The sequence below is a fragment of the Rhineura floridana genome, chromosome 1 (genome assembly GCF_030035675.1).
Source record: "Rhineura floridana isolate rRhiFlo1 chromosome 1, rRhiFlo1.hap2, whole genome shotgun sequence".
Classification (NCBI taxonomy): domain Eukaryota; kingdom Metazoa; phylum Chordata; class Lepidosauria; order Squamata; family Rhineuridae; genus Rhineura; species Rhineura floridana.
Window position 1 is genome coordinate 240,309,039 of NC_084480.1, and position 17,271 is coordinate 240,326,309.

General features: G+C 41.8%; 1 protein-coding gene and 1 long non-coding RNA gene across 17 annotated transcripts in view; one reads left to right on the forward strand and one right to left on the reverse strand.

Moving 5' to 3' along the window:
* The window catches only part of PTPRM (protein tyrosine phosphatase receptor type M), an 838,757-nt gene extending 828,172 nt beyond the window's left edge, over nucleotides 1–10,585 (reverse strand). For 5 of the 12 annotated variants that reach the window (XM_061595748.1, XM_061595738.1, XM_061595772.1 and 2 more), the window contains exon 1: nucleotides 9,698–10,583. In XM_061595748.1, coding sequence (XP_061451732.1) covers nucleotides 9,698–9,770 — 73 coding nt within the window. In that variant the 5' untranslated portion in view covers nucleotides 9,771–10,583. Of the gene's footprint in view, nucleotides 1–9,697 lie in introns of all 12 variants that reach the window. The other 7 variants (XM_061595730.1, XM_061595705.1, XM_061595695.1 and 4 more) reach the window with 3 other exon arrangements.
* Nucleotides 10,152–17,271, forward strand: part of LOC133369956 (uncharacterized) — a 99,143-nt gene continuing 92,023 nt past the window's right edge. For 3 of the 5 annotated variants that reach the window (XR_009759040.1, XR_009759037.1, XR_009759042.1), the window contains exon 1: nucleotides 10,152–10,608. This is a non-coding gene — a long non-coding RNA (uncharacterized LOC133369956). Of the gene's footprint in view, nucleotides 10,609–10,710; nucleotides 10,884–17,271 lie in introns of those variants that run through there. The other 2 variants (XR_009759039.1, XR_009759041.1) reach the window with 1 other exon arrangement.

Consider the following 17,271-nt stretch of genomic DNA (forward strand, 5'->3'; position numbering starts at 1 on the left):
ATATGGCTTTGGAACCTGTGTGCTGGCAACTTCAATCTGATGGCAAGGGCCAAAGTAAGTCAGATTTATATTGGGCAGGGCTGGCCCAAAGCAGGCCTGATTGTTTACCAAGATATTCAGAATTCTGGCCCTAATAATCCCTTTCATTGGGTTGAGTTAATGGGGGGCAATTACTTTTTCACACAGGGGCATTGGGTGTTGCCTAACTTTCTTTAATAAATAAACGAAATGTATCAAAATTTTGTGTTGTTTGTTCACTCAGCTTCCCTTTTCTCTAATATTAGGTTTTGGTGCAAGATCTGACAACATTCAGTGCCAAAATTAAGCAACAACACAGAACACCAGACAGGGGGCAAGTACTTTTTCACAGCGTTGCACTTGGAAAGACGGCAACATCTATCCCCTGTTTTTCCATGGCATCTAGTATGAAAAGGGATGTAGTCTGAAAACAGGTTGTATTTCCATCATGGCTAGTCATGAAAATAGTCCTATGAAAAAGCTATGTGTAGGGCATTTCTTTCTCTCTTTTTAACAAATACTATTGATATCACTGTTTATTGGGGAAAAAATTACATGTTTCAGTTCTGCCAACAGCCCATAGGCTACTTAGATTTTTTAATTCCCATTCCTATAAAAGATCCTCCGTGGCACGGAGTGGTAAGCGGCGGTAATGCAGCCGAAGCTCTGCTCACATCCGGAGTTTGATTCCAACGAAAGGAGGAAGTCGAATCTCCGGTGAAAGGGGTCAAGGTCCACTCAGCCTTCCATCCATCCGTGGTCGGTAAAGAAAGCCCGGGGACGGACTGGCAATCCCACCCCATTTATATGGTCTGCCTAGTAAACGTCGCAAGGTGTGGGGACACCTTTACCTATAAAATGACAATTGCTATAATTTTATAAACTCAAAATATCTTTTCTCAAAGTCCTTAAACTCCCACTCACTATCACTCCTATTATAACTCAGCCTTTGGAATTCACTGTTAACACCACTGGATAGGACCCAGTCTATCACATCACTGCTTAACTGGCAAAAGGTTATTGTGAGTGTAACAACATTGGATAGGGTAGTAGTTGTTGTTGTTCAATCCCTTTTGGCTAGCTGCTCTTTGCAATTACATTCTCTGATACAAACCAAACCTATATATGTTTCTACAAGTTTCAGAACACAGTGCCAAAACTAAAGAATGCAAGTCTTGGTATATTGAAAAACAAACACATGCCCCTCCAGGAGAGGGCGACAACACTGGAAGCGTTCAATATATATCCCAATTCCAAAGAAAGGGGATCCCAGAGAATGCAGTAATTATCGAACTATTGCCTTAATATCCCATGCAAGTAAAGTAATGCTCAAGATTCTACAACAAAGGCTCTTACCATATATGGAGCAAGAAATGCGAGACATCCAAGCTGGATTTAGAAAGGGAGGAGGCACCAGAGATCATATTGCAAACATACATTGGACAATGGAATGGAGCAAGGAATGTCAGAAGAAAATCACATTGTGCTTTATAGATTACAGCAAAGCCTTTGACTGTGTAGATCATGAAAAACTATAGAATGCTTGAAAAGAAATGGAGGTGCCACAGCATCGGATTGTTCTGATGTGCAACCTATACTCTGGACAAGAGGCTACTAAGGACAGAATATGGAGAAACCGATTGGTTCCCAATTGGAAAGGGTGTGAGACAGGAGTATATTTTATCACCCTATTTGTTTAATCTGTACGCAGAACATATCATACGGAAAGCAGGATTCGACCAAGATGAAGGAGGTGTGAAAATTGGAGGGAGAAATATCAATAATTTAAGATATGCAGATGATACCATACTACTAGCAGAAACCAGTAATGATTTGAAATAAATGCTGAGGAAAGTTAAAGAGGAAAGCACAAAAGCAGGACTACAGCTGAACATCAAGGAGACTAAAGTAATGACAACAGAAGATTTATGCAACTTTAAAGTTGACAATGAGGACATTGAACTTGTCAAGGATTATCAACCCTTGGCACAGTCATTAACCCAAATGGAGACAATAGTCAAGAAATCAGAAGAAGGCTAGGACTGGGGAGGGCAGCTGTGAGAGAACTAGAAAACGTCCTCAAATGCAATGATGTATCACTGAACACCAAAGTCAGGATCATTCAGACCATGGCATTCCCAATCTCTATGTATGGATGTGAAAGTTGGACAGTGAAAAAGGCGGATAAGAGAAAAATAAACTCATTTGAAATGTGGTGCTGGAGGAGAGCTTTGTGCATACCATGGGCTGCGAAAAAGACAAATAATTGGGTGTTAGAACAAATTAAACCAGAACTGTCATTAGAAGCTAAAATGATGAAACTGAGGTTATCATACTTTGGACGCATCATGAGAAAACATGATTCACTAGAAAAGACAATAATGCTGAGAAAAACAGAAGGGAGTAGAAAAATAGGAAGGCCAACCAAGAGATGGATTGATTCCATAAAGGAAGCCACAGACACAAGATCTGAATAGGGCGGTTCACGACAGATGCTATTGGAGGTCACTGATTCATAGGGTCGCCATAAGTCGTAATCGACTTGAAGGCACATAACAAAAAAGAGTTGTTTATACCCAGTGGAATTATTTTTTTTCTTGCAACAGAAAAGGTCTCCTATAATATCACAAACTGCTTTTTAAAATTCCTCTTTGTTTCAAGAGGAGTTTATCATTCAGGACTGAGAGAGGGAAACTGCTGCTGAAAAAAAATACGAGTCCAAGTACAACTTGATCATGAGGGTCCTAGACTTAATATTTGACCCACAGATGACTTCAAGACAATTTGGAATTAAATTTTCTGTAGCTCTGCCATCACAGAGTGCTTTGGAACAAGATACATTTGGCAAGATTTATGTTCTAAAGTTTATTTTCTTAGTATATATCTGACTTGTTTGAAAAACATACTAAAACATACATATAATATACTTTTATAGTACATCTTCAGCCACCATGCACAATTGCTATTCTAAGTACATATCCCTCTATTAAAGCCACTAGCCAAGTAGAGGGCTAGAAATACAAATAGCAAGCAAATAAATTATTATACAGGCTTGGATGGTCCCTGTTCTTTTAGTGGTTTATTTTCTTTCAAAAAAGTACACAGCTTAAATTACATCAAACTATGAAATCACTCCAAATGCCTTAAATACTTTCTTATGTCTCAAACTCAGAATTTGCCATGTTCAGTAAACCTAGCATCCAATCCTGGCTCAGGAACGCGGGTTTAGAGATGCAGCTACACCTAGTGATCAGCAGTAGATCACAGCAAACAAAACTCTTTTACTGAAAGACTTGATACCTTTGAAATAAATCCAAAACACTAAGGACAAGTGAGAGAAAGCTGAAAACAAAATGTAACACAAACTATCAGGGTTTAAGAATAAAAATGTGGTGATGTCGGTATGTTTGTGTGTTTACCTGGTAAACTCTGCCAGAAGAGGCTTCTTCAAACTATCAAATGGAACACACTGAAACCTTGAACAATGCCTAAAAGAATAATTTATCTTTACATCCATCTGTTCAAACAAAACAAATAAAATAATTTGTTTAGCATCATACGGTATTTGTGTTGCAAGTTTATTACTTTAACAATTATGATTATCCAAGACAATACCATTGATAATTTAAAATAAAATAACAGCCAGGATCCAGAAACTACTTTATGCATGTCACATGGAATTTCAACTTTTTTTTTCTTTGAACAGCATATCTCCATCACTGCTTTTGAATACTTTCCTCAGCTATATTTTGGCATGTAGCACTGGAGCTGCTGCTATTTGAAAAACAGAAGTTCAAAGTCACCATAGATGCGGGGAACTAGCTGTACGGTTCTTTGAATCCTGGAGCAAGAAAATTATTGTTTAATCACTGCAATGTATCCTAATTACCAGCCAAACACTATTACTATAGAACAGAATTCTGAAGAAAATTATTAATATGAAACTAAGAAGTTGTCCTGGTGTATGGGCTAAATCCAAAGCACATCAAATCTGTGTTAAGACTATCACTTAATGCAACAGGTTTTGAAAGAAACTGCAAAAGACTGCTTTTCTAGAAGGTCAGTCCAGTTTGACTAGTTTGTTAATTTATCTCAGTTCATTCCCAATGGGAAAGTCAGTGGCACACACATCACAACTGACTAGAACATTTCCTCAGCTGAAGAATACAGGGGAATTGGACATTAACTGTTCCCTCTATCCACCATTGTTACATAACTTTAGTAGGTTGAAGTAAAATAAAATTACATGACTATACTGCAAATTCAGCCTCTACAATTGTCAATCCAACAGATTACATCTGCACTAAACACTTTTATTAAAATATATATATTTTGTTTGGTTATTTCAAGACACTGTAATTTTTCTTACAGAGTCTGATAACTAAACGTGAGACCAAAGATACATTATAGGAGTTCTTCAGTGTAATTATATCCCTGTAATATGCTGTAGGGTATACTTTTCTCTTCTATATTATAATAACAGTGCCATTTTAATCAGCGATTGAACAGAATTTAATTTTTTAATAAGTAACACAAGACAAGTCTGATATGGCTTCAGCACTAAAATCATAATATAAGAGACAGACAAGAAACAGACAAAATATAGAGAAAGCAAAAGGAGTGCTTTCCCCATCACTGGGTCCCTGTATTCATTGCCTGAGGTTGTGAGCAGTTCCTGTAGCTGGATTAAAAGCAGAGTGATCCAATGTCTGGTGTTATCAGCTTTGACATCCTTCACTGTCCATTTGGGAGGGGAGTAGGTGGAATCTAAATGCAGGCTCCTCTCTTCTGACTAATATATGGCTAGCTCTGTCAAGCTATCCATTAGAAGGGCACTCATCCACAGACCCATAAGTGCAGAGCAATCTTTGTATTGGGACCTAGCAGGTTTTCTGTGCCACATAATTGCTTACTTCCCCAGATACATAAAACAAACATAGGTAAATACACATAGGCATGCTCACCCCTACAACAACTAGTCAGGACTTGGAGCTGTGAGTGGGCCATCAGAAATGTAATACCAAAGAGAGGACCATCATATTACCTCAAATTCAATGCCTTTTAGTGGGGTCACTCTGCATACCCAGCTATGAGACACTGTGTACGTTATTAGCTAAATGTTGATAAATCAACTGACATATGTGAATGTATAGCTCTTAGGCAGGCAGTCATTTTCTACACACAGTGGAGATTGGGACCACATCAGTTCCCTTAATATACCAGTCCCACCCTCCCCTGCAGTGGCTGATGTCCATGAAGTACACAGACATTACATTTGTGTAAGGATTTACATGCCTAGAACCCAAGGTATAAAGTCACAAACTGTGCAATTTGTATGCTCCAAGTTTGGGGTGCAATGTGTTTGTGTATTAGGATCTATCAAAATGTGCAACATATTAGCACCAAGTACACTGGGAATCAGGATGACACATCTTTTATGTACACCGCCCAGAGAGCCTTCGGGCTTAGGGCGGTATATAAATTAAATAAAATAAATAAATAAATAAATAAAATATCTGGTTCATATAGAATAATTCCAATTATCTCTCATGCATAGAAAGTGACCATAGAACTTGTGAACCAGCCTTTCATTTTTTCTTTCTTTTGTCTCCAATTTCTGCACCCATAACAAAATCTTTATCTCAGACAATGGATTTAAATACACAGGACAACAACATAGGCTTTAGAATTACACAATATTGCACTGAACTAACCCATAATGAACCAATTAAGTATATATGCATGTAAATGAAAAACAATGATTAATAGACAGAGCTTTGTTTTGGCTGTATCTATGCAGGGGTTCCACCTAATTTCAACGTACTTATATTAGCACTAGAAATATGACATTTCAATACCAAGAAGACATTTTTGAAATAATCACTAACTACTTCTTTGACAGGTATTTTGGGGACAAAATTGTTCCATTTTCCTGCCCCAAAATGAAATATTGAGAACAAATGAATACCATCCTAAGAAATTAAAGGTAATTCAGGAGGGCTGTCAAAGTCACTTTTTCCCAATACTTTTTTTTATTTTACACGCTTTCTTTCACAAAATGCTACATCTAGTTACAAGAAGCCCATAAATACGATCCTGACAGTGGCCATAAGCATACAAAGCTCAGGTGCTGTGCCAGCAAACACAGCAAAGCTTCATGAGAACCCACAGAGTTAAAATATAAGGTTGAAATCCTGACTGTTGTGAAGATGTGGTTTCAGGATTGTAGCATTAGTTCGCATACAAGTTTTCTGCTACTTTATACAATACAAAATACCTATATAGGCTAACATTAGGCCTTTCTGGGGCAAATTGTGTAATGAACACAAAGCGCCAATTATCTGAAGACTGTATCAGATAAAAATGAGGCTTTTCTAAAAATGCATATTTTTCAAATTCCATTACAACTCTCTTGAACTTCCATTGCAGTCGATATGAACCCATACGTACAGACTTCATTTTATACAAAACCCTTACATTTAGGATTATGCTGTCACTGAATTTTTTTCAGTTTGGTTGCCTATTTCTATTTGAACAAAATCATTTTCAGAAGTAGTTTGCTTTGTTTGGTATGGATAATCTACCAAAGAAGAAAATTAAAAAACAATGCTGATCAAAAGTAGCATTCTACTTTACACTGTTAACCTTTTTCTAGAATCGCATGGAACCATTAAATATGTCCAATTAAATACACAGGTAACCATTTTAACTATGCTGAGATTCCAAGCACACTTACACTGTGTTCCTATGCATGCTTACTCAGAAGTAAGCCCAACTAAGTTCAAGTAAAGGACTATAGACTTAAAGTCCCATTGCATTAAAGGGAGATACTTTTATATGTTTAGGATGAGGACATAAGAGTCTCAAAATAACCTTTAAGCATTGATCTCTACAAAATGATCTTGTACAAGAATCACATCATTTTTATGCAAACCAAAAAACTATTGCTTTTAATTATCATTATTATTTTATTATCTTCAATCTTTTGGGAATTTGCACACTTTGAATTAATATCTGGAATTTCAAATTTGTCAAAATGCCACTGCTTTATTAACTGTTAACTTCTCCTTCCAATAATGTACTGAAAGCTTTTACAACAGTAACAAAAAAAGGAACAGAAAAAATTCTCATAACATTTGCTCATGCTGTTTTCCTGACGATTACTTCCTAAGAAAGATTATCCAGGGAATAGTGACTGAATCAAATCCTGAAAAAACATTTGATAAAGATGCAGATTCAGTAGACAGCAAAGATGGCCCTCCAGATGCTGCTGGACTCCCTTCAGCCCTAGGCTGTGGGCACGCTAGTCACCTACAGCAAAGTGTTTCCACTGGCCACATCTGGAGGGGCAACAGTTGATCTGCCGATCAGTTGTGAAATCTGTTTGAAGTTGAATTTTTAAAAATCTCACCCAAGTGATCCCACCAGGTTTTACACTAAAAAGAGGTGGGATTTGACTAGGGTTGTGTGCCCCCGTTTTTAGAGAGTAGAGGTGGAGATGAAGTGGAACAGGCACAACAAAAAATGTGTCTCTATCCCTAGTCAGCATGGCCAATTGTCAGGACTATAGTCCCGCAAGTTCTAGAAGGCCACAGATTCCCCACATCTGGTATATAATGTAAAAAGAAAAAGAATATTTTTCATATTTTATCTTTACATCTTTCAGTAACTTATACAACTGCCCAATTAATAGTGCTATCTGTAGTACCTACCACTCTATATAAACATTCATCCACACAGGTATAAACAGATGTTTTAACATAGAACATTTCAAGTCCATATACATGAAAGCCGATCGAAGGCTACAGACTGGTACAAGCAACTCCTTTTTCAGCCAGTGGCAATGTAGGTAGGCCAATGCCAGTACCAAGTACCACACTAGCAATGCTGACATAGTAGTTATCAAGCAAGGCAAACACCCACTTCTGTGCATTCAGCCCAACATAAAACACTTATTTCCTTCAACGTTTTTGACAAAAATGTGATGCCAATTATGCAGCTGAGATGAGGTATGGCTTTATCCAAATAAGGTAGGAGCTAAATTGAAGTATGTACTTAAAGCCTTTCAGTAAAGTCTTTCACTGAGTAAAGTTTCACAATGCACAGCTACATATAGCCTCACTGAAACCAGAGAAGGGAGCAGGGGAGAGTTTTACCTCAGTGCTATATTTCTGACTGAGGCAAATTTCTGGAATGTCTCTTTCCCAATGAACCTTCTGACTTATCTACAAGTGATGGAAGAGAACTTTTAAGAAAACACAGGCTGCTTTTATACACAGAGTGTCCCTGGAACATTCCATTAAACCAGAACGTGTTTACAGAAGGCATGAAGAGTGAATTCTTCAAATCCAAAACTTCCTTACATAAGGGTGCTGTACACAAGCACTACTACATGCACAAAACGCCAAGTACCCTACAGCCAAGGCAACAACCAGAGACCTACTTCCTCTTCTGATCAATCCTCATAGAAGAACATGGAACTCAGATGTCTTCAATTTCTGTCATAGGTTTTTACAGTTCACATGAAAAACAATGTAACCTAGTTACAGACCAAAATCATGGGATTGTGTGTCTGACACGCACCATTAAAAGCATGTAGTTTTGTTACACACACACACTGGAGGAGAGTCACAGCAGTGAAGATGCTGAAGCAATAAAAGCCTGCCAGGTAGAATTAAAAAGTTATGCTTTGGTTATCACTGTCATCACTAGTTGGCAGATGTTAAAACCTGGTAGAAGAGGGGGAGAAGGAAAGGAATCACAGCACAGGCACTGCTTCCCCTCTGGTGTTGCAAAGTTGTCACAACTTGACCAGCATGAAAAAGACGGAACTGTTAGGATGGCCAAATGCTTCCTCTTCTTGACAACTCTCAAAGGTTCGGGAGCTGTCTTTGTGCCCTAACTCATACCATTGGCTGTCAAGCACAGCTCAAGTTACAACGGAGGACTCCACCATGCAATCCAGCGTGGACTACACGAACTGGCTACATAGAAACTGGGACGAGGGGCGCGTGCAAGGAAGGCAGTCCGGTCAGGTTTCTCTCACAACTTCTCTCACCACTAAGCAAGAGAGCTCTCGCGCTCAAGGACCCCGCTTAGCAAAGCGTGCAGCAGCAGCGGCAACCCGAACTCCGTTCGCCTGCCTTGCCTAGACGGAGTGTCCCTGGCTGAAACGACGAGAAACGCAGAACTATGCAACCGCCCTGAGGCCGCCCCCAAACTGCTGGCCAGCAAGCAGTCAACTTGCAGAAAGTTTTTTTGGGGGGGGCTTGGATTTAAAGCAACTGTCTTTCATTTAAAAAAAATAAAACTGCTTTTCAGAATGCCGATCTCCTTTTTTCCTCCAGAGAGGCTTTTTCTCCCTTCCCTGGGGATTGGCGAGTCGTTCCAGACTCTGCACAAGCCTCTCTCCCCCTCTTGCACTTTTGCACCGGGCAGCCAAACTAACGGGATCCCTCCCACCGCGCCTTGAACTTCCCTTCTCTGTTTCTTTCCTCTCCTCTTTTTTCCATACACACAGTAGTTCCAAGGGTCACACCCGCGAGGGAAAAAAAATAACTCCCAATTCCCAGCGGCAGCCAGTCCCCGTGATACGCTCCCGCTTAACCTTTAACACATCGCTCTTCAGGGAGCCAAAAGCACCCACCCACACGCTTTTAGGGGTCTCAGGATTTGTTACCTGTGTATGTCTCTGCTACCGCTGCCAGCAAAAGTCCAGCCAAAGTCAGGAGGCAAGTTTCAACTTTCCCCATATTTCCTTCCTCTCGAAATATATTCCCCGCCAGCCCTCCCAGGTCCTCGGGGCAGAGAAAACTCGAGCGGGTGCCTCAGCCCCCCTCCGTGGCCCCTTCTTAACGGGGACCGCTTTTCGGAGAGGGGGCTCTTCCCGCCGCACAGCAATTCCGGCTCTCAGGAAACTCCAGTCCGTCCGCACGCTCCCTGTTGCACCGCTCCAGCCCCACAGCCGCCTAGCCGAGAGCGCCGCGCCGTCTTTGCAAGGAACTCTCTTCTCGCTCTAATCCCCGCACTGACTCGAGGTCCCCCCCGGCAGGCAGGCGAGCAGGCAGCTGAAAGCGAGCTGCCAAGTCACGCCCAGCCGCCGACAACTCCGCCTTTCTCCCGCTAGAGGGCGAGTGGCGCCGAAAGCTGCACCCCTGCCAGCCTCGCTCGCTCGGCTGCTTGGAGGACGCAGCGTTTGGTCTTGTAGGAAAGAAAAACTAACGGGACAGACGCGTCCGCGCGCTAAAGGGCTGGCTGAACAGCAACAACGAAATAAAAGCAATGTTTAAATGTCAGTGCAAAGGTAGACTCCGTTAGAAGAGCGGAACTACGCCAGAGGGAAACGGAGAGAGAGCGTAAAAAGGGGGAAATGTTCGAAATACTCATCAAAATATCAGCAGCTTGGGAAAGCAAAAACCCCTTGCATGTAATTACAGGAAGTTTGCAGTGACCGTATTGTGCTGTGAGGAACCCGGCAGTGCAATCCTCTATACGTGTCTACTCTGAACTTGGGTCTAATGTAGTGGACTCTAGTCCACGAAAGCTTACGCCATGACACAAGGCTCAGCAGTAACACATTTTGAGTCACAGGTAAGCGCGCGTATGAGTGCAGCCTTTATTTCCCTGACCCTGGAAACTGCTTCAGTGCTATACTTCAGCACGGGAACTTTGGTCGTACGCCATAATTAAGAGAGCGTGACGCGTGCAGAACTGACTCGAAATACCACAGCCAAACCGCACGCCCCTGGTGGTTGGGAGGGAACTCAAGGCGAAGGCTATTTTCAGGCATGTTTTGAATCTATTTAGACACTTACAGTCTGAAAATGATTCCGGCAATGACCTAAGTTGCAATCTGCGAGTAACTTGTGAGTAGTTATGCTTAAGACGGGCGAGAGTACTTTTCCATACAGGAAAATACAATAATATGATGTAACTGCTGTAACGGGAGGTGGGGGATTCAGTGGCCATAAACACTAGAGGTACCAAAATGCTAGACAAAAGTAGAGAAGGGCAAGGCAGAAATTATAGGTTGGGATTTGTGGCTTACTAGCTAATGTCTTTAGAAGAACTTGAAGTCTAAAAGTTCTCCACAGTGAAGGAATGTTTTGGGCTATGCATGTTCAGAGACACTCTTGAGAGTAACACCTTGCTATTAAGCTTGGCCTTCTGATTACTGTTTGGGGGGAAGTTGCAGTGAAGGGGTGCATTCTGCACAAGCTCCCAAGCATGCTCTTCTCCTAGTTAAGCCCTAGTTTATAAATTTCTCAGTTAAGCCCTAGTTTATAAATTGAAAGAAATTCCAGCCCTACATAGAAGGAGGCACTGTCCTTTTTTTTCTGATATGTTCCTTCACCCTTCCTCCCTCCTCCATTTTCTTCCCACTTTCCTACATCTTTTGCCACACAGTCATGAGGAAATGCAGTGCCTGCATTATCTCTGCAGAAAAATAATGGGAGATGGGAAAGAAGGGGGAGGCATTCTTTCTGATCCTTTCAAATTGCTACCTTTTCCACCAGTTTTGTTTTTTCTGCTTAAACTGTTAGTGTAACTGTTTTAGGGTTATTCCCTCCACTCATTCACATGGAGGCTTTCAGCAAATATGAAGGTTTCTTCCTGCTCACTCTGGCACTTTCCTTATGGGGAAGGTGGCAAATAGGATTCTAAGTAGCCTTTTCTTAATAAAAAACACCGTATAATCTTTGGACTAGCCTTGTCCTCTGGACAAGGGGAACAAACTTCAACCCAATCAACAATAGCCCCAGACTTTAAACTTCCTCACCCATATTTGTCAATGTCAAGAAGTCATTGGTTATCTGTTAGGGTCAAGGCATTAAGCACAAAAGTGTCTATCACTGCCACTTTTCTTTTGAAGAAAAAAAGGCAGATAAGCAGCAACTGCTGAAGGAGAGGCAATCCAACAATAAACAGCATCCAGGGATTGTCAGCATGGTGCCTGTGGGTGCACAAGCACATCCCGACACCCACAAGGTACCCTTCAGCCACCTCTACCCCTGCTAAGATTAGGCTTGCAAAAAGCATTCTGTTGTAGATAATAGAATAGTTGTGGTGCCCTCCATAGTTTCTCCAGTTTGCAAATGTACCACAAGCCTCAAAGGACTGGCGACTCTGGGAATATAGCAATCTCTCCTACCATTACCTGCCATCCTGCAGAGGCTAAAGCAAAGCTGGGGGGAGGGACCTCTCCAAGCAGGAAGCCCTCAAGAACATCCCACATGCATAACTCTGTTGTTGCTTGTTACTTTGGGGGATGGATGGGGAAGCATGCCAACAAAAGAAGGCAACAAAAAGGCCTCTGCTACCTCCCTCTTGCTTGCTGTCTCTGGGCACCACAAGATGTTTTGTTTTAATATATTTTAAAGTTTGTTTTTATGACGTTTTAGAGTGTTTTCAGTGCTTTTGTTTGCCGCCCTGGGCTCCTACTGGGAGGGACGGCAATCTAATAAATGAGAAGGAGGAGGTTCAGAGGTACCCAGAGTAGCTGCCTCTGCCTGCTCACATGTCCCTGTGTGGGCTCTGCAGCATAGATGTTTAATCAGGAGATAACACGGGTGAACTAGTAAGAAGATGAATTGTCTGCTCCTTCCATGATCAAAGGAGTAACCACTTCATCTTCTTATAGCTCCCCTGTGTTATCTCTTGGCATGGGCCTAGTGAGCCCAATCCTCCTGATCATCACGACACCAAGTGAGACCATACAGTGGTAGAGGCTGCTCCTCTAAGAAGCAGCAATTGCCTGCTTTTGTTCACTTGCTCCCTCTGGATTGCCCTTCCAGGCCCAATCCTGCCTACTACGTTTTCCAAAGAGCGAGCGAGCACATGTACAGGAAAGAATGGGCAGGTGAGCAACCAGAGACAAAGGACAACCATCCATTGCTACCAAGATTAGGAAAGGCTGAGCAATTGTGTGGAGGCACCAGCTGCTCTTGCAAAAAACAGCTGCTGCCTGCTCTCTCACAAGCTTTCTGAGGGGTTCAGCAAGCTGAATCCCACAACTGTGCTGCCTGTAAAGAGAACTCAGGTGAATCAATGAGAGGATAAAGTGGCGGCTCCTCCCATGGCTAACCATCTGTGCTTATACTTTCAGGGGAGGGGGAGGAGAGCAAATGGGCAGAGCTGGCTGTGAGTTAGGACCAGCCCTGTCATTAGATAGAGTGAAGTGGCTGCTTCAGGCAGCAGATACTGAAGGATGGGGAGTGCCTGCTACCCTACGGAATGATGTCCCATCACCAATGAAGTAAGGTTCAAGTGCCAGTCTGGTCAGCTTTTGTACATAGAATGGAAGGAGGTGCCATTTGTACCACAGGCAGCAAAATGCCTCAGGCAGGCAGGAACATCTGCCTAATTCTTTCCATCACAGTGCCCAGAGAGGGCAAGCATTAGTGAAGAGATGCTGTGACCATCAATGTTCAAATGTTTTGCAACTGGTTACTCCACCTTTTTTGTCAAGATTGCCAATTTGTGGTTTCTGAAGCGTGTGCGTAGGTCAGTTGTGGTTTTACCTACGTATTGGATATGACATCCTGGTCTTTTGCATTTGATGAGATAAATTATATTGCAGGACCTGCAGGTGATGTTCTGTTTGATGTAATAGGTCCTGCTTGTCCTAGTGCTTATATATATAGGGTATCTCCTACAAAGTCCTTGTTTTAGCAGGGGCAACACTGATTTCTGGTGCCCATTCCTCTTTCCTCGTTTTAGCTTCCTGCCTTCACTCTCTCCGTCATTCTTTTAGCTGCCCCCAGAGGAAACCATGAGTGCATTTCCTCTTCCCCGCAGCTGCTTTGTTTGCTGAGGAGTCTGTTCAGGATTTGTGTTCCTGGCAGGAAACTGTTTCAGCTAGAGGACAAAAAGGGTGTGCTTGTGAAACTCAAATCTCACACGGGACACAAAAGTGTCTCATTAACTTTCTCATTTAGTGCAACATGCCAGAGCCTCAGCTGCGCCATCCACAAGAGAAGGCAGAGAACCTGTTCTCTTGGTGAAATCCCCCATCGGAAAACGAATGATACAGTTCGATCATAAATAAAAATGAACAAGCTTAAAAGCAATAGACAGGTTCCATGTGCAGTAATAAATCCAGCCTCACATGCTGTGCAGTTCACTTGCACTGGAAAATCATTCCCTCCTTCTCCCTCATCCACCATCCCTGACAGCTGGGCTTGCCTATATTTCCCCGTAGGGCTTTGGCCCTGTGCAACTCCAAGGCACTTTAAAAACAAAAAGCAGCAAAAGAGGAAATGGAAAATAACAACAGGCAGAAAATATGGTAGCATGAGGACAATCAGGTTTCTGGCAACGAGAGGAATTGTTTCTAGGCCACTGATTTACTTTATGTTACCCGATGGTGCACTCAGGGCAGGACTTTGGGTCAGAAATCCAGGGCCTCACTCAGTAGAATCAGCAGCATCAGGGCTGGCATTCCACATTTTGAAATAACTGGTCAGCAAACATTACCATCTAAAGAAGGAGCCCCCTGTAAGACCATTAAGTCTAGAGTTTAAAATTATCTCAGCACACCACAGATGTAACATTACATCAGGTATGGGGAACCTGTGACCTTCCAGATATTGTTGAATTACAACACACATCCCTGAACACTGACCATGTTGGCTAGCGCAGATGGGAATCCAACAACTGATTCCCCAGTCCTGCATTACATGTATACTCCAGTCTTCAAACCTAGTGGGTTGAATCCAGACTAGCAGAGCAATCCTAGCTATAGAAACCCAGCATAATTTACACCAGCATAAATTCCATCATCTGAACTAAACTTGGTCCAGGATTAATTTAGAGGAATTGCACTTGCACCAAGCTGAAAGGGGTTTGAAATAGGTGCAAGTCTCTGCTTGCCCTGCTGTGCCCTGACCATTCACCTAGAATGCCCGGGGGGGGGACTTACACTAGCGTAAATTATGCTGGCTGAGCTAAAATGGGGGAGTTACACTGGCATATCTCCGGCTGAGCCAGGGTGAGTGAGATACCCTGGTGTGGCCCCAGCTGAGCCCTGGCACAGCCCAAGATCTGCTGGATCCCAACTCTCTCATCCCAGCCGATTTTGGGTTCCTGTGCCCCCACCTGTGTGCCCACACAATGCTGAGCTTCCCACTGCCTTCCCCCTCCCCCTCTATGTAACCAATAGCGATGGTAGTGACATGCAGCGTTTGGAAGTCAGGAGAGCTGTGCACCATTGTAGGGAAGTATTGGGTGTGCCATTACAAACATTAAGGCAGTAAACCTACACCCATTTATTGGGAGTAAGCCCCATCGAACTCAATAAGAGACCAACTTCTGAGTAGACATGGTTAGGGTTGTGTTGTAAGAAGAGAATTGAATGATCACATGCAAAACCATTTGAAAGCTTCACATGACGACGTCACTATAGTAATGGAGGCAAAAGGAAACTCAGCCTGAAAAGTAGTAAGACCCAATCATGAGCAAAGTGAATGAATCCAAACTACATGTATTTTTTAAGTTCTTATTATATGTATAAACACAAACATAGAACAAAAACATAAACAAGGCAATTCTGAGGTTTTACATTAGTAGGGACAAAAAAGAAGAGTCCATATGTCCTGCATAGAAGCAGGTAAAGATGTATAGACTTCAGTATCAGCAAAATACAAAATAAATTCCCACCATATTGCATAGAACCATTCTAGATCCTCAGATCTGCTGGATGCCCATAAATCATGGGTCAGTTTCTCTGTAATTGCCAAGTTCCACAGATTTTTATATGACAAAGGTAATTGAAGGTCCTTATCCATCTTTGTGCAATGGGAATCTAAGCCACAGCCAATCGGATCCATGTAAGCAATTCTTTTGCACAAAACCTTGCCGTTTGGGGATGCCATAAGTTCAACAAAGACAGTTGTGGGGTAATTGAGACAGTTGTTTGAAATATTTTTAAGATTTCTTGATGTACTTCTACCCAAAAACAGTGAACAGGAGGACACTCCCATCAGAGATGTAAGAATGTCCCCCTGGACTCACATCCATGCCAGCAGCCCAGGGATAAAGTTGATGTTATTCAAGATAGTTGCACAGGTGACTTCCCAGGAGGTTCGCTCCGCCTGTGCTTGCCTCTAGACAAGCTCTCGTCTCAGAGGAAGCTTTTTCAGTTTTAAAACCAGTCAGAAAAGTTTTTTTTTGACTGGGAAATTTTTCTCCCAGGTAAGGGAGAAACTTTGAGATTACCCACAGAAGTTCCGTGGTGTTTGTTGGACTGGAATTCATTGGAATCGCCTATGAAGGAAGGTAGCCAACAGCGTCGGACGGAGCCAGGGATTACAAACAGGCTCTAACTGATTAAGCAAGACTTTTTTTTTCTTCAAAGAAAAACGGAAATTAACAGGCAAGCATCCTCCTGTCTATTATCATCATTTTGTTACCGTTACTGCAAAAGAGATTTGTCAAAGAGTCAGCAACAAAGAAGCCCTGGGTGAGTTATAACTTTCTCTTTCACATACGGAATTAAGGAGGAAGAAAATCGAAATAGCCTATCTTTGTTTTTTATTGCAAAAAGCTGGCATGGAATTGAGCATTTTAAAGATATAAATGGATGAGAGGCATCTGATTTGAAGAGAAAATTTGATTTATCTGATATTTGAGTATTATATGTCTGGGACTATTTTTTCTGGTCTACTTTTTTTTTTTTGGCAAATCTGTTTATTCCTTATGCCACTAATCATTTGGACGCTGTGAACTAAATTTGTTTTGGACATATAAGAGATAAGGCAGTTCGTGCTGTCTAGAGGGTGATGTCATCTGGCTTGGAAGATTAACTCATTTGTGACTGGAAAAAGAAATAAACTGTTCTTTGCTTGAGAATAGTGACTATATTGGAATTGAAGGGGTTTTGTTCTTTTGGTTTTAAGAATGACAATCAAGAAGGTGGCTGAGAACCTGGATGTTCAGGAAGGGATTCTCTCTCTAAATATGTTTCAGAAAACAATGAATGAGATTAAGCTAATGAAACAAGAGATGGGTCAGAACAGACAAGAGATGAAAATTGGATTTGGCAAAATGAGACAGGAGCTGAAAGAAATTCAGGATTCTATAACTGGACAAGAAAAAGAAGATGAAAGAAAGATCAAAGGGAAGGTTCAAGCCCTGGAGATTGGAATAGATTTATCAAATATGGACCTGGAAAAAGATTTTGATTTTATGGTTGTGATGGATCCTAAAGACAAATATTACTATTTGGAATTCAGCGCTGTCCCTGAAGGAATTGGT